Source organism: Lithobates pipiens, unplaced genomic scaffold, assembly GCF_037356315.1.
Source record: "Lithobates pipiens isolate NorthernLeopardFrog02 unplaced genomic scaffold, aLitPip1_a1.2 Scaffold_30, whole genome shotgun sequence".
Classification (NCBI taxonomy): domain Eukaryota; kingdom Metazoa; phylum Chordata; class Amphibia; order Anura; family Ranidae; genus Lithobates; species Lithobates pipiens.
The window spans coordinates 129,689,296-129,716,379 of NW_027507791.1; the positions used below are offsets into that span (position 1 = coordinate 129,689,296).

The 27,084-nt window shown below is 41.7% G+C and overlaps 1 protein-coding gene across 3 annotated transcripts in view; it reads right to left on the minus strand.

The window, feature by feature from the left end:
* Positions 1-27,084, minus strand: part of BMF (Bcl2 modifying factor) — a 116,175-nt gene that overhangs the window by 17,345 nt on the left and 71,746 nt on the right. For all 3 annotated transcript variants that reach the window (XM_077464857.1, XM_077464859.1, XM_077464858.1), the window contains one exon: positions 26,489-26,643. In XM_077464857.1, coding sequence (XP_077320983.1) covers positions 26,489-26,643 — 155 coding nt within the window. The remainder of the gene's footprint in view (positions 1-26,488; positions 26,644-27,084) is intronic.

The following is a 27,084-nucleotide window of genomic DNA, read 5'->3' on the forward strand; positions in this document are numbered from 1 at the left end:
CTTGGTCACATTACTGATTGTGAAAGAATTGCCTCAAGGATTGATTTGTGATGAATCAGTTCATAACATTATCTGGTAATAGAGCTCTCTACCTGAAAAACAGAGAATATTGTTTTTATTAACCACTTCCCGACCAGCGCACGCTGATGTACGTTGGCAGAATGGAACGGGCAGGCAAATGGGTGTACCTGTACATCCCTTTAAAATTGCTGCCCTGCCATCGCGAGCGCGCCGCCAGCAGCGCACTCGCGTGCTGGTCAGGACCCTCGTGAGTCCGGTCGCGGGTCCCGCGGACTCGATCGCCGCAGGCATACTCACGATCGTCTCACGGGGTGGCTGAACGGGGGGAGATGCCGTTGTAAACAGCATCTCCCCGTTCTGCCTAGCAACAAGTGACGCTGATCTCTGCTCTATGTGATTGGAGCAGAGATCAGTGTTCACTAAAAGAAAGCCCAGCCCCCAACGATTAGTAACACACCCCTAGGAACACTTAACCCCTACACTGCCACCCACCGGTTACCCCCTTCACTGCCAGTGTCATTTACACAGGAATCACTGCATTTGTATAGCAGTGATTGCTGTATAAATGACAATGGTCCCAAAAATGTCCGATGTGTCCGCCATAATGTCGCAGTCACAATAAAAATCGCTGATCGCCGGCATTACTAGTAAAAAAAAAATTATTAGTAAAAATGCCATAAAACTATCCCCTATTTTGTAAACGCTATAACTTTTGCGCAAACCAATCAATAATCGCCTATTGCGTTTTTTTTAACCAAAAATATGTAAAAGAATACGTATTGGCCTAAACTGAGGGAAAAAAATGTTTTTTTATATATTTTTGGGGGATATTTATTATAACAAAAAGTAAAAAATAATGTGTTTTTTTCAAAATTGTCGCTCTATTTTTGTTTATAGCACAAAAAATAAAAACCGCAGGGCTGATCAAATACCACCATAAGAAAGCTCTATTTGTGGGAAAAAAAGGACGTCAATTTTGTTTGGGAGCCACGTCGCATGACCGCGCAATTTTCAGTTAAAGCGATGCAGTGCCGAATCGCAAAAAGTGGTCTGGTCTTTGGCCAGCAAAATGGTCTGGGGCTGAAGTGGTTAATGGAGTGGATTTAATTAATAAAGGCAAATAGAATGTGCACTTTGCAGGTGCAGTTTCAATCATTTTCCCCAGAGCTTAGTGAATGTGGTCAAGCTCTGCTGAATTCCATCATCCAATCATGTGCAAGAAAAAAATGCTGTTTTTTTTTAATTATTTTCCTTGCATCTGATTGTGTATTCTTTACAAAGTGAAGCTTTACCGCATTTACATTTACCAAGGAAAATGCGTGCAACTGCACTTGCAAAGTGCAGTATATATGCCTGTAGTAAATCCACCTAACTGTGTCTTGCAACATACCTATCATGACACAAAGATTGTAAGGCAGCATTTTGTTAGGCCAAGCTCCAGGGCTGCCATTCTGATCCTTCGATTGGGGCACCAACCTGGAACAAGCATGTGTATATCCAATGTTGGGACACCTGGTATTCCTTTATTTGTCCCTGGTCAATGGCTTAAAGTGTTAATAAACCCACCAGATATAGAACATGAAACACAGAATATGGAAATGCAATTGTTTTAGTAAATATAAACTGTTAAATACCTTTTCTCAGCAGTATATAGAAGTCTTGTGACTTCTATCAATGTCTGGCTGAGCACTGGTTAAAGCTTGTACTAGGAGTTTTCATTCTGCTCTGATTGTCCTATGAGGCTGCATGACCCCTGATCTCCTGTCTGGACTGATTGGCCCTGTGCTGATTACATGCACCCTTCCAAAAAAAAAAAAAAAAAACTCTCTAGCAATACACACCAAATTGAGCGTGTGCAGAGTGCCTCCTAGGGCTCTGTACTATAAGCATATGGACTGGGGACAGGAAAAGAAGAGGAGGGTCATAGAAGACAGTATCAAACAGCCTTTCTACACAATGAGGAGGATTAACCCCCTTTAGGTTCCACAGTGAGTATAACAAGCTTTACACACTGATTTTACTGTTGTGGGTTTAGTAACACTTTAAAAAGAAGAGTTTTTTGGTTTGTTTTTTAATCATACTTATGTAGGCTGAGCCAGGTGCCAGTTAAGGCTCCTTGGTTAATCATACTTACCTAGGTGGGTGCAGCATTGATCCATCTCTCCCCTGCCATCTCCATTCACTGATACCAATGATGGGGCACAATTCTTTCCACTGAAACCATTGATGGGGCATAATTCCTTCCATTGATACCAACAATAGCCACTTTTCCTCCCAATGATACCAGTGAAAGGACAAAATTCCTCCTATTGACACCAACGATGGCAAACTAATTTTTTCCATTGACATCAACAAAGGGGAACTATTCCTTCAACTGACATCAACAATGGGGAACTATTCCTTCCACTGACATCAACAATGGGGCACTAGTTCTCCCACTGTCAGCAAAGATATGGCATTGTGGGATTGGATGCCAGGACATTTTCTACTCCCATTGGCCCTAGTCTGGCTCCACTAAGGTCTGAAGGACTGTAAACTGGCCCATTGTTTGCAAAGTTTGGAGACCCCTGATTTAGAAAAAGGTGAGTATAATGGTATGGAGAAAGCACTTTAACAGTTGTCGGCTGTAGAGTACACCAAATTTCGCAGTGTGCACTAAATGTTCTTCATGGTCTTGTTAAAAAGAAAAAGAAAGGTTGAGTCTAAGCGCTAATCACAGCAAAAAACACATAATTCAATATATGTTCAGCTGAACCATGCTGCTTAGGGTCATATGTTTATGTTTTATATTGTATGTGTTGAAAAACTGTTAATAAACACAAATTTACAAAAAAAACACAAAGCTGTAAGACTGGCTCAGGCACTGATGGATCACTAGAACTGACTAGGACAACCAACCAAGGCACACCGACCATGAAAAGCCAGAGGGACACGCCGGCTGCAGTGTGTGGTGTGTAGAGTCGGACCTGCTGGCAAGGGAAGATGGTGTCATTAGAGATGGAGATCGAGCCACGCAGCTGACTGTGTCCAGGGGAAAATTCTGTGGTGAGCAGGGCATACACGTTGGCCGAGATTTGTTCCTTTTCCGACACCTCAGTTCTGGCTAGTCTTCGGAGACGCCCCTTCCTTCGATGCCCACCACAGAGTTTTCCCCTGGACAAAGTCAGCTGCTTGGTTCGATCTATATCGCCAGTGTCAGTGACACCATCTTCCCTTGCCAGCGGGTCCGGCTTTACACACCATACACTGCAGCCGGCATGTCCTTGTGACTTTCCATGGTCGGTGTCATTTGGTTGGTTGTCCCGGTCAGTTCTAGCGATCCATCAGTGCCTGAGCCAGTCTTGTGGTAATGTTGTTATTCAAATTTGTACTGTTTTAATCTTTGGAATAAATCACCAGCAGCCTTTTTGACTTTACATGTGGTTCATGCCATTACCCATCAATTCCAGCTTAGTTCCTGAGCGCTGTCAACCTTTTTTGCTAAAAAGAAATGCCATCCCATGAGTACAGAATCACAACAGGCCTTTAACCACATTTGGAGACCTATGTTGAGGTGGGATGCCACGCTCTCTCCAAAATCTATAACATCCTGCCACTCTTTCCTGAAGAATGAGCTAGGGCGGAATCTTACTTCACAACATTATGAGTCCACAAAAGTCCACATCAGAGTCCCCAATTATATTAGGGTGCACTTCACAGTATCTCTAACCACAGTAATCTATAGGTATGGCTGTAGCTGTGTAGCAGCAGGGCGGAAACTGGAGCAGGTCTAAAGGAAGGAAGTCCTACTATGAATGCTGGGGGAAGCATGTTATTGGTAGTTAGAATTGAAAAGGGGGCTGGAGTGGGGCTCATTTGCAGCCTTTGCTTACCTTATTCTTCAATTTGTTAAGAATACTACACTAACCCCAGCTGCAGATCAGAAAACATCTTGTAGTGGGCCTGATTTGGCCTGTAGGCCATAATTTAGAGACCCCCGATATAGTGTATGGTCACCCTACACATGAAAATGGCCTTAATCATATAAAGTAACAGTTGCAGTCATAGAAACTTTAGTAAATAACATGCTTGTCCCTTGAGCTATTTGTTTAAGAGTTTAGAATTGTTATTCATAGAGATGCTGTTTACTTCTCATAGCGTTAGAGAGATTTAGCTCATAAAATTACTATGAAACCAATTCAGTATCCTCGGGGTAATCTTTAAACTCAGTTTTCTGGGAAGATAAAAAAAAAAGGCAGTAGTCAGGTGCTGGTGGTGCATTGTGGGTAGTAAAATATCTTATGACTCAGAAGCTAAATATAGAAAGCGATATAAACAGGGAGGAGACTGCAACCACAAAACACACACACGACCATGCTGTCCCTTGTTTCACTCACGCGATGCCTCCCCCTCCCTCCCCTCGCTTTCCACAACCACGCTTATTTTCTCTCACCCTGTTCAACCCTTACAGCTTTTTAAAAAGGAAAAGCTGCAAAACGGTTATGCTTGTGGTAACTGCTCAGGCAAAACTCTTCACTAACTGCTCAAAGTTAACCAAGTCTGCCGTAGACATTAGATAGTGTTCAGGCATGTAGGCAATACAATCATTCCATTAACATTAATGCTTGTTTTTGCCGGCTAGGCTTGTTTATTGGTAAGGGTAGCAGGAAAGAAGCCAGACGACCCTGTCATCTGCCTAATCTCAGGGGAGACAACAGGAACAGGTCAAAGATCTAACGCAGAGAAATGTTTCTCCTCATAATGAGGATCAGCTGGGGCCGTCTGCTACAACCCACAGACAAGACTCTCATCACCCAGTATAAACATTATCAACTAGATTGGGGGACAATTTTCTAATATGTAATACCTGCTTTGCCTATGATTGTTTTAAGTAAACTGAAATAGGTATGACGCAGGGGCTGTCAGGACGCAAGTCTGAAACTACAACCTCTGCAGTGTCTGACTGTGGCTCTTCTCGTTGTGCCACCGGGGATGCTGGACAGCTCCCTGCTTGATTCTGTGGACAACCTTGCTTTGCATCTTGTCTCTAGTGAAGTTTGAATCCTTTGCTCCTTCCATGAACTTCCTGATTTAAGACGTGTCTCTATATTTCTTGTTGGCCAGATTATTGTGCTCTCTCCAGTTGATACCTTGCTCCTTGCATACCTGCTGCTGCCCTTGTCTTCGCTACCACTCGTTATTCACCCTTGGCTTGTTTATTGACTACGCTGATGTCTGATCTCATCCAACTACTTTTTGTAACCGACCTTTGGCTTGTTTATAGACTGCACTTCCCTACCTGCTACATTTGCTACTTAACCCAACTTTCTCACCTTCTGGTAGGGTGATCCTGAGGATCGTGACCTTGTACTAAACACAGAGCAAAACCCTTCTCCAACATCAGGAGCCCTGGTGAATTTACACCAGTGTTTCTCAACTTTTTTTCAGTCAAGGCACACTTTAAAATTATGCACATACTCAAGGTACCCCATTCTAAAATGTAAAAACATAAACTTACAGTTTTATATAACTCAGCAACATCCAGACATGTAGCATTAGAGTTGATTTATTTTTCCAAAGCAAATACACCTTTGCTCACTGGTACTGACTAGAATTCCAGTGTTTCTTTTCTCCCTCAGTTCTCTCCCTCACTCAGCTAATCAGACCCCAGTGCGGATGGAGAGTGGCAGGGAAGGGGCAAAAAAGGATGTTGTGCAGGTGCCCAACATCCTCCTTATCAACAAATGATAATTTGTTGATATAGTGCCGGTGACTGGAAGGTTGTAATGGTGTACAATGAAAATTTGTGCATTGTGTAACTAAAAGGTAGGCTTGATCCACCCGCTGGCTTATATTCAATTTTTTGGCAATATTTGGGCATTTTGCCAAGGCACCACCTTAAGAAACCTTAAGACACCCCAGTGCCTGGGCACCCTGGTTGAAAAAGGCTGACTTACACCCTGTGCCTCAGATGAACCTGCTCCATCTGCAGTTAGGGGATCTGCTAATCTATTTACCGCTGACTACTCGTGAACCTCTCTACTGCTACAGCCACTGGACTCTGAGCCTGAACCCAGACTATGACAGGGGCCTAACTACAATTAATAGGGCCCCCCAGCGATCTCTCCCTGTGTCAACTGGTAAAATAGTGTAATTCTTCCTTACAAAAAGTGCATCTAAATCACAAACAGGGTACAATACTAGGGATCAGTGCTTTGGATTGAAGCTGCCAGGGGAACAGTAGCAGTGCAGGGAATTAACGTTTAGCTTTAAAGGGTTAGTTCACCTTTACAGAAAAATTGTAAAGGCAAAATAACAGCGGACAACATCCCCACCTCCCTGATACCCGCTCTACTTACTTGGTGTTGTGCTAGAGAGCTTGGCAACCCCAGAGATAAGTACAGAAGGTATTGGGAAGGGGTGATGGATGTCTTCTGCTAGTTCACTTTTACATTTTTCCTGTAAAAGGTGAGCTAACATTTTAATTCTACAGCCAGTTACTCAGTAGTTTACCAGTATTTTTCAGCAATTGATCTTTGTCACGGTATAAGATCTTGGCGCTTCATGAACATTTTAACCTTTCCCACCTCTTTGACCACCCCAGCCAGAAACTGCTGAACATTATTTTTTAGTAGCCTGTAAACAATTATATATATTTTTAAATGTAATATTATTACATATTTGTTAGTGCTCCTAAGTGCAATAATCTATAATTTTAATATAGACCCCCCTCCCCTGTACTAGACTGCCAACGCTATTCAAAACTAATCTGAAAAAGAAGTTTGACTACATGTGCCCATACCTACCTACCTACCTACCTTGCCCCAATACTGCTCTGTCACAACTGTCCTGAGCTACCAGGCTGCCATTTTTAACAAACCACGTCACTGGTTGCTGACATGTTCTACTTGGTTTCCTCTGTTGTTCTACTGATGATGTCCTCAGCCAGATCTTGTGCATGTGCAGTTTGATTATTGGGTGGTTTGTTAGGGGGCAAAAAACACATCTATGAATGAATTTAAGATTTCATTAATTCATGCATAGATCTGCATCTGCTTCATTGAACATGTGAGCGGTCATCTGATCTGAAGTATAAAAAAAAAGTTATTTCCTAAAAGATCTTGCAGAATTTTGCACAATCCTATGAGATCCTGTGTTTTACAGGGAAGATAACCTCTGAGGGCACTGGTGATGTTGCCATCCCAGTGTGTATCCTATACAGTGCATCCAGAAAGTATTCACAACGCTTCACTTTTCCCACATTTTATGTTACAGCCTTATTCTAAAATGGATTAAATCCATTATTTTCCTCAAAGTTCTACAAACAATATGCCATAATGACAAAGTGAAATGACGTTTGTTTAAAATCTTTCGAAATTTATTAAAAATTGAATAATAAAAAAAAAAAAAGTATTCACAGCCTTTGCTCAAAATTGAGCTCAGGCGAATCCTGTTTCCACTGATCATCCTTGAGATGTTTCTACAACTGGAGTCCACCGGAAGTAAATTCAGTTAATTGGACATGATTTGGAAAGGTACACACATGTCTATATAAGGTCCCACATAGAGCTGCATGATTAATCATTCAGAATCAAGATCGCAATTCTTTCCCCCTCGTAATCTTAACAAAGCATTACCCGATTCTATGCAGAGTTCTCTGCTCAAGCGACAGCTGTCAAAAAAAAAAACAGGCAGTCTGCCAAGTTTCACAGCATTCCCTAGCCGCTGAGCTAACTATAAACATTGTAACGTTTTGTTCTTTAGATCAAAGGAATGAACTTCAGTCTGTAAATGAGGGAAGTTTAACCACTTAAAGACTAAACCTTTTTCTGACATTTGTTGGTTGCAAGTTAAAATTGTTATTTTTTTGCTAGAAAATTACTTAGAAACCCTAAACATTATATATATACTTTTTTTTAGCAGAGACCCTAGAGAATAAAATGGTGGTTGTTGCAATTTTTACTGTCATACTGTATTTGCACAATGGTTTTTCAAATGCAATTTTTTTGTAAAAAAATACACTTTAATGAATTTAAAAAAAAACGAACAGTAAAGTTAGGCCAATTTTTGGATAATGCGAAAGAAAATGTTACACTGTGAGAATTGTGATCTTTATTCTAAGCAAAAAAATTGTGATTCTCATTTTTCCCAGAATCGTGCAGCTCTAGTCCCACAGTTAACAGTGCATGTCAGAGCACAAACCAAGCCATGAAGTCCAAGGAATTAAAACTTAAAAAACTGCGCTAAATAAAGTCTCAATGAATGAGTCCACAAAAATTAAAATAAAACAAGGAAATGAATTCAAATTCACTGGAAAACTTGATGTCACCGCAGTGTGCACACACAAACAAGGAAAATGCCCAACCACCGTAGCTGTAGATTCTGCTTACGGGATTGCAAGCATAAAGGGCAAATTGGCTTTAGCCCAGCCTAGGCCTTTAGCTTGCAGGTGGTCAAAGTGGAAACGATAAACCAAATAAATTAAGCTGGATGATCGATCCCTCTATCTCGCTGGGATATCTACTTGCACTCAAATGGATGCCCGGGAGAAAAGAAAACTGGCCATAGCGTAATACAGTCTAGAATTCACAAGATATTGCACTTACATTTAGGAAGGAAATAACATTGCATAAAAAATGCCGGTTGGAACAAACGGAGCCCATCGTCCTAGTCCAATTGCGTGGTGACGCCACTACGTGCCTTCCTCCAGAAGCATTTCGTCATCACCAGACATTGTCAATGGGGAATTGGCAGCGTAGTGACTCACCACCTTGAATACTGAACCAAGCCTTGTTCTCAGTCGCGAGTACACAGGACAAGGGGCGCCATATTCGATATGGGCAGTTATCCCTTAATAGTCAGAGCTGGGACACATTCATCCACAATGCCCCGCTTGGACTAATGCAAACATTAGAAGCCATGAAAACGTAAAAGTACAAGATGGCTCACATATAAAAAACATTAAAAGATGTGGAACCTAACTAAATATAAACCCAAAACAGATCGAACAATAGATTTAATATGGTCAATCGATTTCGGGCCAATGTAATAGAGACCATTAACTTACATAGCTACAACAATAATTCCCCTCAACAATTAATATGAGGGACTATAGAATGAATCCATTAAGTATAATTAAAATGTAAATTGGCACGAAATAGTGATACTTGTAAACATTAAATGTAATGAAGATAATAAATAATGTGAAATAATTGAAATAAATTAAATTAAAATATAAACAGTATATAAATTGATATATATAATAAGTGATGTGAAATAAATAATTAGAATAAATATTCGATGAACCATGTGAGTGATAAAAGTAAAAAATAGTGTGATAATAGGACAAAATATAATGAATAAATGAAGTTATCAATAATGTGTTAAAATATTAAATATGTGTTAATCTAATAAAATAATTAGTATAATAATTATAATTAATTACACGACCATCTAGTCACATAATGGTCCCCATTAACCATTGATGGAATCAACTAATATCTCTACAGAAATTTTATTTTTATATAGACCTTATTATACTATAGACCATTATGTAAATATTATAAAAAATTTTTTTTAATATTCTAAATATAAAAATATAGATAGAAAAGAAAAAGAAAAGGCCCTTTATCTAAGCCCTGTACTGGTGTCTCAGAACAAGTTTACATATAAATCCTTTCAGGAGAAAATTTACCCATAGGCCCATTAATAACAAATTTTATCGATAAAAGCGTTTACATCAGTATCGATATTTAACCCATAAGGTGCATACATTTTTAATCTATGGATCCAAGTCATCTCTAACTTGGATATCTCTCTAACTGATGAACTCCCCCTCCAATGAGGGTTAAGCCTATCAATACCTAAAAACATGGTTTTGGTTGTGCAAGTAAATAGTGCTTCAACACTGAGTGGTTCTTAAACCCAATCTTGATATTAGTGATATGTTCATTGAGGCGAACTTGAAGGGGCCGTTTGGTTTCAGACCACATATTGCAGGCCACAAGAGCACTGCAACATATATACAACCCCCTCTGCAGCACAGGTGATAAACGGCTTTATCGTGTGTACTTCCTGTGTGTTAGTAGAGGTAAAGGTTGTAGTCCCTCTGTGGGAACATGCACTCAACGAACAGACCCTACAACATCTACATTGGTAAAACCATTTAAAGTCATTTAATTAAAAAAACTGGGTTTATAGTTGGTTGGTTCAAAACATTTGGGACTATTCGATTCCTCAAAGAGGGTGCCCTTTAAAAACAACCCAAGGTTTCTCCGGCAACACCCCATTGAGCACCTCATCACTCTTGACAACATGCCAATGTTTATAAACTAATTGCTTAACACTGTGGTGCTGCAGAGTAGGTAGTCACGAAAGGGACTCCAAAAGTAAGGGCCTCATTGACACATGGTCTTCTCTCGATGAGTAATTCGTTCCTATTAACATTTTTGATGGTATCTAAAGTCTTGCACAGGGATTCTCTTGGATATCCCTTTTCAAGAAACCTACCAGTTAAAACCTCCGCCTTTGCTAGAAAATCAGTCTAGTTGGAACAATTCCATTTGAGTCGCAGATATCGACTCTTTGGAACTGATTCCAACCAAGGACGATGATGACAGCTGTCCACAGGTATTAATGAATTTCTATCAGTTTCTTTAACGAAAGTGGACGTGATCACCCTATGTCCACTAACAGAAATTTAAGGTCTAAAATATTAATTTCATTTTGACTCGTCTCATAGTTCAACAATATGCCTCTCTGGTTCACATTAAGGGAAGACATAAAATCCTGTAAGGCAAGATGTTCGCCATCCCATAGGAGGAGGATGTCATCTATGTACTTAGCCCACAAAACCACCTGAGGTGTATCATGGGCAGATGACATTAGATGACATTCTCCTCCCACTTGGCCATAAAAAGGTTTGCCAAACTGGGGGCATATTTAGACCCCATAGCAACTCCCATATCCTGTCTATAAAAATTATTGTCGAACCAAAAATAATTATGGGAGACAGCATACTCCAATACATCCATCAAAAACAACAATTGATTCTGTGAGAGTCTAGAATCCCTATCTAGAAAGCTCATTACAGCCTCCAGGCCCAAGCCATGTGGGATTATAGTATATAAAGAAGTCACATCTGCAGTGACTAACCACATCTCCAGTTTAACCTGGACATCGGAGAGTAATTTAATAACATGCCTAGAGTCCTTAATGTATGAAGGCATCTTTTGAACAAGAAGCTGCAGATAGAAATCTATGTATCTGCCCACCCCGGGACGTCAGTGAATCTATGCCACTAACAATAGGACGTCCCGAGGGGCAGACAGAATTCTTGTGGACTTTCGGCAAGTAATAAATGGTAGGGGTGTACGGAGCTCTAGGCACTAGATATGGACCCTCCTTTTTATTAAGGATACCCACCCGGCAACTCCTAGCCAAAATCACCTCTAATTCCTTCAGATATTTACTCTTGGGATCCGAATGAAGCAGTGTATAAGTATCACTATCATTTAGAATCCTATACATTTCGGTCATATAGTCCTGTCGATCTAGAACAACAATCCCCCCACCCCCCATCAGCTAGCCTTATCACTAGATCCCTATTTTTACATAGGGAATCCAAACCTTCCTGCAAAGTCTTATTAAGTCTTGCTTTTTTGAATTCCAAAATGAATTGTCTGTGGACCTACGAGACAGGATCGTATCGAGGCACAGATCTGGGGTAGGGTGCAGAAAATTTTCTGCAGCATTGAAGGTATCAATGAGCACAGTGGCCTCCATCATCTGTAAATGGAAGTTTGGAACCACCAGGACTCTTCCTAAAGAGGGCCGCCCAGCTAAACTGAGCGATCAGGGTGAAAAGGCCTTAGGGAGGTGACCAAGAACCAGATAGTCACTCTGACAGCTCTCTCTGTGGACAGAGGAGATCTTCCAGAACAACAGCCACCTCTGCAGCACTCCATCAATCAGGCCTGATGAAGCTTGAGAGGTCCTGCAAAGAAGAATGGGAGAAACTGCCAAAAATAGGTGTGCCAAGCTTGTAGTATCATACTTAAAAAGACTTGAGGCTGCAATTGGTGCTAAAGGTGCGTCAACAAAGTATCGAGAAAAGGCTGTGAATACTCATGTTTTTTTATTTTTAATACATTTGCAAAGATTTCAAACAACTTCTGTCATGTTGTCATTATGGGGTAATGTTTGTAGAATTTTGAGGAAAAGAATGAATTTAATCCATTTTGGAATAAGGCCTCATGCACACGAGACGCAGATGAAACCTCTGTCAAAAAAAAGCTGAAACGCGCGTTTAGAAACGCGCGTTTTGCCGCGTTTGCATGTCGCGTTTAGACGCGTTTAGACGCGTTTGCGTTTAGACGCGTTTATAAAGATAACATCATGTAGACCCTCCCCAAGCTCTCAAAGCATTTTTTTTAACTATTTCTGCTATTTTGATCAGAGTGAGCAGCAGCAGCATAGAGAGCAGTTGTACACTTGCATTTGCCGTGTCACTTGCCACGGCACCTGCCACAAGTTGTGGATTGTCCACTTGCCACGTCACTTGCCACAAGTTGGGGATTGTCCACTTGCCACATCACCTGCCACGTCACCTGCCACAAATTGTGGATTGTCCACTTGCCACGTCACTTGCCACATCACCTGCCACGTCACTTGCCACGAGATGTGGATTGTCCACTTTCCACGTCATCTGCCATGCCACCTGCCACAAGCTGTGGATTGTCCACTTGCCACGTCACCAGCCACATCACCTGCCACAAGTTGTGGATTGTCTACTTGCCGCGTCACTTGCCACATCACCTGCCACGTCACTTGCCACATCACCTGCCACAAGTTGTGGATTGTTCACTTGCCACGTCACCTGCCACGTCACCTGCCACAAGTTGTGGATTGTCCACTTGCCACGTCACTTGCCACAAGCTGTGGATTGTCCACTTGCCACATCACTTGCCACGTCACCTGCCACGTCACTTGCCACGTCACCTGCCACGTCACCTGCCACAAGTTTTGGATTGTCCACTTGCCATGTCACTTGCCACGTCAGCTGCCACGTCACTTGCCACGAGATGTGGATTGTCCACTTTCCACGTCATCTGCCATGCCACCTGCCACAAGCTGTGGATTGTCCACTTGACACGTCACCAGCCACATCACCTGCCACAAGTTGTGGATTGTCCACTTGCCACGTGACTTGCCACATCACCTGCCACGTCACTTGCCACATCACCTGCCACAAGTTGTGGATTGTCTACTTGCCGCGTCACTTGCCACTTCACCTGTCACGTCACTTGCCACGTCACCTGCCACAAGTTGTGGATTGTTCACTTGCCACGTCACCTGCCACATCACCTGCCACAAGTTGTGGATTGTCCACTTGCCACGTCACTTGCCACAAGCTGTGGATTGTCCACTTGCCACATCACTTGCCACGTCACCTGCCACGTCACTTGCCACATCACCTGCCACAAGTTTTGGATTGTCCACTTGCCACGTCAGCTGCCACGTCACTTGCCACATCACCTGCCACGTCACCTGCCACAAGTTGTGGATTGTCCACTTGCCACATCACCTGCCACGTCACTTGCCACGAGATGTGGATTGTCCACTTGCCATGTCACTTGCCACGTCACCTGCCACGTCACTTGCCACGTCAGCTGCCACGTCACTAGCCACAAGATGTGGATTGTCCACTTGTCACATCACCTGCCACATCACTTGCCACATCACCTGCCACAAGTTGTGGATTGTCCACTTGCCACGTCACTTGCCACAAGATGTGGATTGTCCACTTTCCACGTCACCTGCCATGCCATCTGCCACAAGTTGTGGATTGTCCACTTACCACGTCACCAGCCACATCACCTGCCACAAGTTGTGGATTGTCCACTTGCCACACCACTTTCCACGTCACCTGCCACGTCACCTGACACAAGATGTGGATTGTCCACTTGCCACGTCACCAGCCACATCACCTGCCACAAGTTGTGGATCGTCCACTTGCCACGTCCCTTGCCACGTCCCCTGCCACGTCACCTGCCACAAGTGGATTGTCCACTTGCCACGTCACTTGCCACGTCACCTGCCACAAGTTATGGATTGTCCACTTGCCACGTCACTTGCCACGTCACCTGCCACAAGTTATGGATTGTCCACTTGCCACGTCACATGCCAGTCACCTGCCACAAGTTGTTGATTTTCCACTTGCCACGTCACCTGCCAAGTCACTTGCCGCGTCACCTGCCAGGTCACTTGCCACGTCACCTGCCACAAGTTGTCTATTGTCCACTTTCCACGTCACTTGCCACTTCACCTGCCACGTCACTTGCCACAAGTTGTGGATTGTCCACTTGCCACATCACTTGCCACCTGCCATGTCACTTGCCACAAGTTGTGGATTGTCCACTTGCCACGTCACTTGCCACAAGTTGTGGATTGTCCACTTGCAATTGCAATTGTTTAAAATATTTTTCTAATGGTTTTTCATCATTTGCAATCATTTTTGAGATTTTTAATGTAAAAAAAAAGGTCACCTTTAAAAACGCATATAAACGCAAACGCGGCTAAACGCGGTTGCCGCGTTCAGCCGCGTTTAGCCGCGTTTAGCCCCGTTTTGCGTCTGAAACGCAGAAATTTTTGTCTCTGAACGCATTTTTTTGCTTCTGGAAAAACGTGATTAAACGCAACTGCATATAAACGCAAAAAAACGAGACTGTGTGCATGGACACATAGGATAACATTGAATGAGTTCAGGTGCAGTTGAAAAAACTGTCCAACTGCATCTGAACGCGCGTTTAACTGCGTCTCGTGTGCATGAGGCCTTAGGCTGAAACATAACAAAATGTGGAAAAAGTGAAGTGCTGTGAAGTGCTTTCCCGGATACACTGAAGGTTGGCACATGTCATCAGTGCCTCGTAAAACAAGTGAGTAAGCATAGAAATAATGAAATCTCAAATGTCTTATCGCTTTTTAGCTGAGAAGACCTTGGGATTTTTCAGACTCAGGAATACTGTGTCAGGCATAAATAATAAACTGCTGGCCAGGATGACCAGATTTCAAGGCACTAAATCTACTAGCCGATAGGAGGGATGCAGATGGGATCTGTGAAAGCAACAGCATGACCCCAAAGAATGATCCTGTGCAACTGACATCAGATCCTTCAGAAATAAAAACACAGTGTGCGCTGTGCGTTCTGATTAATTTGGATGTAGGTGCTGCAGGTCTCATAGAACCTAGTTCTATGGTCATGTCTCTGCCCCCTCTCCTCCAAAACTTGATTGATTGGGCTGTGTGATCTTGAATGGTAAGCAGGGGTGGTGGCAGAGGGGCAACCATAGCACTGGGGTCTTTGAGACCTGCTGCACTTACATCCAAAGCAGCAAGGAAGTACAGCTCCCATTGTACTTCCTCTGGCATTTAAACTAAGTGATTTTTAGAAGACAGAAGTATGCTTGCATGACAGCAAGGGCCTTCTGAGAAACAATGTTTGTGAAATCTGTGAAGGTAATTGTGCCTAAAGATGTGCTATAATAGGTCACTTTAATAGGTCCAGCCACATTGTCAAAGCAGGTCCAGTCCCATTTCTGATATGCTCCCCTATACACCTAATTGGACATCATTAACTTTGCTAAAGCACTGTGTATTATAAACAATCATCATAGATTTTCCTCTAATTTACTGTTTTCACCATTCTTATAGACTTTTAGTATCCCAGTACTGCTGATATTATCCGGCCTCCTTAAGCCACTTCCAGTCTACATGCACACCTTCCAGTGAGAGCTGCACATCATTTCTCAGGGTGGTTTTGCATAGGTGATACCAGTAGTTTATTTATCAGTATCAGTATTATTTATCAGTATCTTTTATTTTAGGAAATAAATTAACTTTACATCCACTTTAAATTTCTTTTTGCTTTATAACTTGGACCAGATTAAAACAAAATCTTGTATGAAAGCAGCAACTGTTCTACAAAGTCCTGTATACATCACATGAGAAGGACGGAGCCAACTGGTGCACATTCATCGGTGCTCTGCCCTCCCCCCATATTACTCCATTACATAAAATATATCACGCTGCTTTGCTTGTTCTGCCCAAAAGGCAGAATTTAAAGAAATCTGTTTATTTTTCAGCACACACAAGGTTCCTCTTAAATTTTAAAACGGGAAGAAACATATTGAAAGAGGAAGTTCACTCAGTTTTGTCTAGATGTGTCTTGATTATGACATTTTTTTCATTTCTGGGTACACAACCAAAGGCAAAGTCCGTAATTTGTGTTGTAAGGTTCACATGCCTGCTGAGCAATTTACAGCACCTTTCTTCATCACCCTATTGGAGTTTTTTCTTTTTGAATTGCACGTCATAAAATTGCTACAGAAATATTAAATGGGATTCCGTGATGAAGGAGACAGAAGATTTAGCAATTCAGCCTGGGGGATCTTATTATGGAAGTCACCAAGGGATATGGGGAGTTAGGCTGGGTTCACACTGTTGTATGGAGCGGCACGCAGCAGGGGGTCCAGTGCATCCCTGTTCTCAGTTTCAGGCAAAAATTTGGACCTGAAACAGAGCCAAAGACGCACAGGACCTTTCTGTTGTGCGCTCCATGGCCACCCCAGAGATGTGTGAATCGGGTCCATTGAGAGCCGGTCACACTCTCCTGTCATGCGAATTGGATGCCGGCATCCAATTCGCAAAAGTGTGAACCCAGTCTGAGTGAGTGATAAGTCCACCCAAACCTGAAATATAAAATTTAGAGTAGTCTGGTCCTCTTTAAGCCCAACTCCAGAAATCAGAAAGATCTTGCCCCCCCCCCCCCCACAGATTAAATTGCACATTATATCTAGGGAATAGAGGCATCATTACTTACCTTATACCCTGCTCTGCCAACTATGGCTGGTGGGCTGCTCCTTAACATCATCATGTACAATGCAAGGCTACTATAACCTGGCATTGTTTGTGGTGGAGGTGAGCATGCAGCCATGGGTGTAAGTGGCTTAGAGAGGTGACTGCGGGAAACTGGTTGCATTGTTAGAGGGACCCTTAATAAGCACTGAATAAGGTAAATATTTTTCTTTGTTCTTGAACCCCTAGCTCCTGAATTTGGGTTTCAATCTAAAAAAGCTGCCTCTCATTCTCTCTCATCAGAAGTAGGTTGGGACTAGGACAAAAAAAATCTGGTTTATTTATGTACATTCAAAAACATAAACAGAGTGGAACAATGGCGTTCCCAGTAGAAGTTAATTCCGCTGCCCACAACTTCCGGGGACACATCACAGGTTCCCAGACACTGTGGATCCAGGCTGTGTAGCCATAAGAAGTCATATCCGGCTTCCCATAGTAAACATGGAGACGCAGGGGACCCGCACACCGGTGAAGAACTGGCCAAGGTAAGGACAGTGCTGGATCTCCGGACAGGTAAGTGTCTTTTTTTTTTTTTAAGTCAATGTATATAATAGTCAATGGTCCCAAAATAGTATCAAAAGTGTCCGATCTGTCCGCCGCAGTCATGATAAAAATTGTCATTACTAATAAAAAAATAATAATAATAAAAATGCCATAAATCTATCCCCTATTTTGCAGATGTGATAACTTTTGTGCAAACCAATCAATACATGCTTATTGCAATTTTTTTTAATCAAAAATATGTAGAATACATATTGGCCTAAACTGAGGAACAAATTCGTTTTTTTATATATTTTTGAGGGCTATTTATTATAGCAAAAAGTAAAAAATATAGCTTTTTCTCAAAAAAGCAGAGGTGATCAAATACCACCAAAAGAAAGCTCTATTTGTGGGAAAAAAAGGACGTCAATTTTGTTTGGGTACAACGTCGCACAACCGCGCAATTGTCAGTTTGTGCCGACGCAGTGCCGTATCTCAAAAAAGGGGTTGGTTAGGAAGGGGGTAAATCCTTCCAGGGCTGAAGTGGTATAGATAGCTAGCTTGGGGGGATCAGAAAGTAAATTTTTTCCCCCTGCTGGAGCAAATTGAATCATGCTTTGCTGGGATTTTTTGCCTTTCTCTGGATCAACCTTGAGTATAGGATTGTATCATTTTTTTCCCCTTCTATTGGTAGAACTGGATGGATTTGTGTCTTTTGTAACCACATGCCAACCAGCCGCCGCAGTTGTACTGTGCAGAATGACACAGATGGACGAAACAATGTTATGTACCATCGATTCACCCTTTGGCCATTAGCGGGCGCACATGCCATTAGCGGGCCCCCCTGAGCCAATGCGAGTGCCCAGCAGTCTCAATCACCGCCGGGCTCCCTCGATTGCCGCTGAAAGACGGAGAACCCGGAACTGTGTGTGTAAACACACTGTTTCCGGTTCTCTGAGGGGAGAACTGACAGATCGTCTGTTCATACAGAGTTAGAACACCAGCTAGGACACACTTAACCTGTTCACTGCCCCCTAATTTTAACCCCTTCTCTGCCAGTGACATTTTTACAGTAATCAATGCATTTTTAATCGCACTGATCGCTGTATTAATGCCAATGGTCCCAAAAATGTGTCAAAATTGTCTGATGTGTCCGCCATGATGTCGTAGTCACAATAAAAATAAAAAGATTGCCGCCATAAAAAAATAATAATAATAAAAATGCTATAAATCTATCCCCTATTTTGCAGACGCTATAACTTTTATGCAAACCAATCAATATACGCTTATTGCGGGGTTTTTTTAACCAAAAATATGTAGAAGAATACATATCAGCCTAAACTGCGGAAAAAGGTTGTTTTTTATATATTTTTTGGGGAATATTTTAGGGCTGTGGAAATTAAAGATTAATTCCTTGATTAATCGATTAATTTTTTTTGATCGATCAAAATTCTTTTGATCGGTACTCAACTCTCCGCCGGCTTCTTCAGGGAGTTCCATCGGACATCAACGTCACTGGACTCCTCCTCCCTTTCCCAAGTGCCTCCGTCTGCCAACGAAGGGAAGGGGGGAGGAGTCCGGTGACGTTGAAGTTCTGATTGAACGTAACGCATACGGGGGAGGAGCTACGCATTACATCATCTGCTGCTGCCCTACGGAACTAACACGATTATCGGCTTTACATGCTGTGTTTTTATCATCTTTATGTGAGTAGTTTGTGTTTGAACAGAAAAATGTAATCTTATACTTAAAGTGGAAGTAAACTCCCCTATCGTTTTCAGCCAAGGAAGCTGCCATCTTTGTCTCAGTTTAATCTTCAACTGCTATGGTGCTGCACATGTGATTCGTTATGACACCAGCCATTGGATGGTTTGATAATTTGGCTGAGAGCACAGCCAATGTGCAGTTAGCATTCCTGGCATGCCTTTTTTTTTTAACTGTTTAAATCGATGGGTTTACTTCCACTTTAAGCGGTGAGCACTTAGATCTTTTCTTTCTACCCATGACCTGGTGTCCTTGCTGAGATCTAAGGAGACGTGAGAGAAGCTTATGGTCCGTGTTAACCCTTTTGATACCCACTTGCATGACCATCTGTTTGCACAGGGGTCCATGCCATAAGGTGAGAGTAATTACCGGAGGTGGAGGGATTGTCACGCTACTGTGGAAAAAAATTCATTACTGACGTCAGTGCTACAGTTTGAATTTAAAGCGTATTTGTGTGAACTGTGAAGTTAAGTCATGGATTGTAGAATCTAACTAGTGTCGGGTGATTGTATATAGTGTATACCACATTTACCACTGACTAATGCAGCGTTGCAATTCAAGGAGATCAGCTAAAAGTAGTTGGATCTGTATGTGCATTATAATTAATCGAAATTAGTCGATTAATCGATTTTAAAAAAAATCGATTAATCGAACACAAAAATTGTAATCAGTAACAGCCCTAGAATATTTATTAGACACAAAACCAATTTTTTCCTCGATTGGGACTTTAGTTTAGACAGTAGTCTTAAAAATTATTAGCAAAAAGAAGTTAAAAAATAATTTTTATTACATAGTACAAAACAATATACATATGCGGATGCACAATGATTAATAGAGAGTACAACAAATTCCAGCGTTTCTAGAGCAGCGTAATGGGGATGAAGGCACCCACGTTGTCGATCACAGAACAATGCTGAAACCAACAGAGGCCCGACACGTTTCAAGGTTGTTCAAAAGTATTAAACCTTTTCCTCAGGGGCTCATGATGCATTACATTCCCATCTATGGACATTACAAAAAAGAAAAAGACCATAGGTAGCAATAAATAAACAATATACTAATATAGGTACAATTTGTGATAAAGAAACAAATTAGATTATAACATATAATCTACCCAGATATTGTTGTGCGTTGCTATTCAAAGGGCATCCAAATTGCTAAAACCTGGTGGAGAGATGTCTGCCGAACCCTGATTGGAAAAATTACCAATCCAGACTTGTCAGCCACGTGACTACATAAATGGTTATACCCGAATGCCATACCTATCAAAATTCCTCAAACAAAGGTGCTGGATTCAGCCATCCATCCCAAAAGTGGAGATAATGGTCTCCAGAGATGTCCACAAAACGAGCAAATACAGAGAGAGGAAGGAACACAAGGGAAAATGTAAAAAGACATATATTAGAAAATAGATTTTTCTTTTTCTTTTTCCAAGGTGCCAGCCTTGAGATAGGCTGTCACCTCTTTTCTATCTTCTTTTGCCATATTTGGCTCTTGGATTATAAGTAGTGGGGTGTAACCTGATTGGCATAAAGTTACAATGCAGATATGTTGGGACAGGCTTTTACAATACATTAGTGTACATGTTTAGGTCCTAATGATGCACTAGGAATGGCAATGTACCTATCCTTCTATTAAGAGGTTTTTCCACTTTTGGAGGGGCCCACTAGCTTAATGGGATCTTTGTTAATCTGTCTATACGCAACCAAGATGTCTAAAAGTACGAATCTGTAACGCTGTTGCTACCCTATTGTTCACTCAGGCAGTTGCATCTGCGATCATTATGCTTTGTTATGTTGTATTGTAACTGGCTATTTCTTTAATAAATTCTAACTGTTAAAAAAAAAAAAAAAAAAAAAAAAATTAGAAAATAGAGTCCAGAAAAAATCCCCATCATAGTACAACATTGGTATATGATTTAATATTGCAGGGATTTCCCACTATAGCCATGTCCCTGTATAGGGTCAGTGCAGGGGAAAGCATAAAAAACATATATTGGAAAATAGAGTCCTGAAAAAAATTCGCCTGATGATAATAATGGCATCATAGCGCCCGCCCTCAGGAGGATGATCATCCGGGCTGGAGATTTCCGGGCTGGACGCCGGCCACCTCTCTCCCTTAACCATGCCCCCTCCTGAGGGCGGGCACTATGACGCCATTATTATCATCAGGCGTCTCATGGTGGGGATGCAGTTGGGGGCAGGCCTGTGCGCCAATGGCTCGCGGGGAGTGTCCCCTCACCCTCTCACTCTGTCCATCCCTCCCTTCTCCCAGTTGTTACTGATCTAACAATCAGCCGCTGGGCCTAAAGGGAATACACGCTTGTCCAGTCTCATGCTGGTGTGTGCATCAGACAGACAGCGTGGCTTCAGCTCTCAATATACAGGTATACAGTCCACTCTCTTCTTGTTCTAGTTGCTTTGGAACTATCGGGGGGATTGATTATATGGTCCATATACACTGACCCTATATAAGGACATGGATATAGTGGGAAATCCCTGCAATATTATAATCATTTACCATTGTTGTACTATGATGGAGATTTTTTCAGGACTCTATTTTCCAATATATGTTTTTTATGCTTTCCCCTGCACTGACCCTATACAGGGACATGGATATAGTGGGAAATCCCTGCAATATTAAATCATATACCAATGTTGTACTATGATGGGGATTTTTTCTGGACTCTATTTTCTAATATATGTCTTTTTACGTTTTCCCTTGTGTTCCTTCCTCTCTCTCTGTATTTGCTAGTTTTGTGGACACCTCTGGAGACCATTATCTCCACTTTTGGGATGGATGGCTGAATCCAGCACCTTTGTGTGAGGAATTTTGATAGGTATAGCATTCGGGTATAACCATTTATGTAGTCACATGGCTGACAAGTCTGGATTGGTAATTTTTCCAATCAGGGTTTATGTCTCTGATGGGCTGTATTTAGATTTTTTCTTCTTGACCATAGAACCGCCTGGCCATACCACAATTATCTGCAGGGTGGGAATAGTGGCCCTTGAGTACAGTTCGTTTTGGCTGTTTTTACTGTGCACCTCCGGCCGCCATCGGTGGGTCGCGGTCTGGGTCCTGTTTCGGCAGACATCTCTTCACCAGGTTTTAGCAATTTGGATGCCCTATGAATAGCAAAGCACAACAATATCTGGGTAGATTATATGTTATAATCTAATTTGTTTCTTTATCACAAATTGTACCTATATTAGTATATTGTTTATTTATTGCTACCTATGATCTTTTTCTTTTTTGTAATGTCCATAGATGGGAATGTAATGCATCATGAGCCCCTGAGGAAAAGGTTTAATACTTTTGAACAACCTTGAAACGCGTCGGACCTCTGTTGGTTTCAGCATTGTTCTGTGATCTACAACGTGGGTGCCTTCATCCCCATTATGCTGCTCTAGAAACACTGGAATTTGTTGTACTCTCTATTAATCATTGTGCATTCGCATATGTATATTGTTTTGTACTATGTAATAAAAATAATTTTTTAACTTCTTTTTGCTAATAATTTTTGAGACTACTGTCTAAACTAAAGTCCCAATCGAGGAAAAATTGGTTTTGTGTCTAATGTATTAGGGATGTGGGCAGTCAGTCTCTTTCCACACAGTTTTATGCACGTCTATTCTAGAATATTTATTATAGCAAAAAGTAAAAAATAATGTGTTTTTTTCAAAATTGTCACTTGTTTTTGTTTATAGTGCAAAATATAAAAAATGCAGAGGTGATCAAATACCACCAAAAGAAAGCTCTATTTGTGGGAAAAAAAGGACATCAATTTTGTTTGGGTACAATGTCGCACAACTGCGCAATTGTCAGTTAAAGCGACACAGTGCCGAATTGCAAAAAGTGCTCTGATCAGGAAGCGAGTCAAATTTTCTCGGGGCTGAAGCGGTTAAACCACACTATGTAACTTTGAAAAAATCAAAACTGATAGTAAAGGCTGGTTTACACCACAATTTCTGCATTTTGGATGCGTTTCTGCATGTGTGTTACAGAGTTTTTATTTTTTTGCAATGTTTCAAATGTGTCCTAGAGGGAAAATAATGCAACATATCCTACCTTTGTTGACTGCACTGGAATGCACTTCACTGATATGAACTAGTAGCATTGGAATCCTCGTTAAACACTGTCCATGCATTTCTGATGCAGAATAAAAACTTAATTCTGCAATTTTTTGTTAACTTTGCAATCAACACCTGGTTGTTTCCTGAAAACTGCTACGTGTATGGCCAATCTACAAGTAACGTGAGGGTATTTGTGAACATTTATTTCTGGAATCTCCAGTAAATCACAGGTTATATGAGTAAAGTAAATATAGGAGTTTAATGTTCATTTATAAAGCAAGGTCATGGCTTTCCTTGTCAGTTGGTAACAGAGCCATACAGCTAGCTATATCAACATGCCCTCCAGTTACATTTACTCAGAGAGTGCAAGGTTTAACCTCAGCCAGAATATACAGAACAAGGAGTGCATTTCATTTTACCTTCCCTGTGTGTTTTTTTATTGTTAATACATTGGACGCGCTCCATTCTTCATAACCCCCTCCCTCTCCCCCTCCCCAGCCCTTTTCTTTCCTAACAAAAAGTGACAGGGATAAAACATTGCGTAATGACAGAAAAGAGTCAGATTTCTGTAAAACCTGTTCTGCAGCTGCCGGGTTTTTGAGTAGACTAAAGAAAAGTACCATTCTGCAGCCGACGGAAAAAACGTGTGTGAAGCTAGAACTTCATATTTGCAATTTAACTACTATATAAAAACATGTCATTCGCTGTATACTCTACTATGCCGGGGTAAGGAAAACGTCGGAATCCCAACACTGTACAGTATATGAAATATTTAGGGGGGGTCAGCGTTACACTTGTTACCGGAAATAGTTTACACTGTATTATAGTCAACATATTTCACAAAGTTGTTGGTTTATTGCAACTTTGCTTTATTCACATTTTTAGCCAATCTGTTCTTACATTTAAAAAGAGCCTAAAGTAATATGTGAAACACTGTCCCACTGCCAGTACTAAAGGTTATTCACACACATTAAACTCTGTCCCTCTCAAGCGCCTTATTCCTATAGAGTATACACAAGTAGATTGTAGAGTTTGCTTTGAATGCTGGTTCTCCAGAGTACACAGAAACATCATACAAATAAGGAGCAATAAGGCAAGGCGAACACATTGTCCTATGCCCTTTAGGAGGGGGCCATCTGACAAATGTCTAAGAAAGAATAGTTCTGACTATCTGAAGATCTAATAATTTCTTACATTGGTGACTGTAGCTCAGGGGTCTCCAAAATTTCTAAACAAAGGGCCAGTTTACTGTCCCTCAGACTTTAGGGGGGCTGGACCAGGGTCAGTTGGAGTAGGATACGTCCTGGCATCAGTGGGAGTAAAAAATGTCCTATCTTTGGTATTGGGAGAATTATAAGTGCCCCATCATTGGTATTAGAGGAAGGAATAGTGCTCCATAATTGGTGTCAGTGGAAGGAATAGTGCCCTATCATTGATGTCAGAGGGGAGGAATAGTGCCCCATCATTGGTTTCAGTGGAAGGAATAGTGCCCCATCATTGATGTCAGAGGGGAGGAATAGTCCCCCCATTATTGGTGTCAGTGGGAGGAATAGTGCCCCATCATTGGTGTCAGTGGCAGGAATAGTGGCCCATTGTTTGTGTTTCAGTGGGAGGAATAGTGCCCTTCATTGGTAGCAGGAGAAGAAATTGTTTTCCATTATTGGTGTCAGTGGGAGGAATAGTGCCCCATCATTGGTGTCAGTGGTAGGACTAGTTCCCCCCATCTTTGGTATCAGTGGTAAGAATAGACTCCATTGTTGGTATCAGTGGGAGAAATAGTGCCCTATCACTGGTGTCAGTGAGAGGAATAGTCCCATCATTGGAATCGGCGGGAGGAATTATGCCCCATTGGTGTCAGTACAGAAATTATTGCCCCATCATTGGTGTCAGTGGGAGGACAAAGGGCCGGATAAAGCGCATTGTCACTGCTGACAGGGATTCCAACTTCACCCTCGGTCTTCATTATGGGTTCACAGGCTCCGGCCATTTGAATGGCTGAGCCACAATGACATCACTCCCGCTGATGCTCACTGGAGTCGCTATCTCGGCCCCACACCACTCTCAATACATGGCACACTTGAGTGTGCCCTTCATTCAGAGTGCAGTGCGCATGCGCCAGTGAAATCACAGACTGCTACACATTTGACTATTTCCCAAACGGTACATGTTTAGAAGATATTAACTTAATATTGGCTTACATGTAGGTTCAGGTTAAAACGTGGACTTTACTACTGCCTAAATTTCTCAAATCTGGTATCAACTCTGCTGCTAAACTCATACAGTATTCTATGAGTCTACCTGTATTCATTCACTGCCCCTCTTTATTGAATCTCCAAAAAATATATTTATGCTCTAGTAATCCCTTGTTAGTCCTTGTTGGGGAAATGTGCCCTCACTTCCTGCTCAGGTGATAGTTATCGGTAGTGAGGAGAAAACTTCTTGACAGATACAAAAACACCATTAAAAACCCAGCAGAGGATCTTCACTTTCTCTATTCTACCTAAAACCACAACAAAAAACGATTTGGCTGCAGTTGGGCTTTAAACACTTAAAATCAGTTGTATGTCTTACAGCCCTTTCTCAATCTACATTCTACTGAATTTTCTTGTATCCACTGATAATAGTCACCTCAATCGTCTAAATAATCCCTCAAAATTCACCTGACCAAAACAACCTATTCCTCATCCAACCTTTCTCAAGCAGAACTTACACCTACCATCCCAACCAATACAGTCTTCCTTAGCGAATGTTTTGAACATTCTATTTGCTTCTTCGTTTGTTGGCCAATTGGATAGGACCCTCTTAAAGAGAAGCAAAATCCTCCTAGCCTCTTACCTGCCAAGGATGGTGCCATCATAGCCTCTATGCAGTTCTGCACTTTCCATGGTGCTGTACATGTAGCCCATCTTTTCCACCCGCCATCTGAGCACTTCTAAAATTGGTGGGGAATTAACATAAGCACACTGGCACAGTTATCACCAGAGTCATGCCTTGACTTTAGCATACACTGCACATGCCCAAGTAGATAGAATGTAAATAAAAACACTGTAGAAAACAACATTGGTATGCTTGATTAAAAATGTAGGATATTTGCTGAACATTTCTAATTCAAGCTTTCTTTTTGGAAACGGTTAAACAATGGATTTAGCTCAACTTTAAAATAGTAGAACATTAAACATCTAAGAAAATGTAAAAAATGTTGAAACAGAGATGCATATGGCTAGTAAAACAATCATAAAAAGGAAAAAATGTACCCTTTGCAAGTGAAGTCTATGGAACTGATCTCCAATACACTGTAACTTCCGAGCAATTCGTCTTTCCGCACTCTGCTCCAGTCTCCGGTGTTGTGTCTCCTCTCCTATTTGCATAGCTAAGTCTATCGGCTGATGTAAAAGGTAACCGGCATTTCCTGCAACACACATAGAAGTCTTCATTATTGCTTCTATATTTATATCGCTATAACTCAACACACAGCTATTAATGTCTAAACTGCTGGCAATAAAGGTGAGTACACCCCTAAGTCAAAATGTCCAAATTGGGACCAATTAGCCATTTTCCCTCCCCGGTGTCATGTGACTCGTTAATGTTACAAGGTCTCAGGTGTGAATGGGGAGCAGGTGTGTTAAATTTGATGTTATCGCTCTCTCATACTGGTCACTGGAGGTTCAACATGGCACCTCATGGTATAGAACTCTCTGAGGATCTGAAAAAATGAATTGTTGCTCTACATAAAGATGGCATAGGCTATAAGAAGATTGCCAAGACCCTGAAACTGAGCTGCAGCATGGTGGCCAAGACCATACAGAGGTTTAATAGAACAGAAGCGGAGGGTAAAGGTGATGGACTGGCG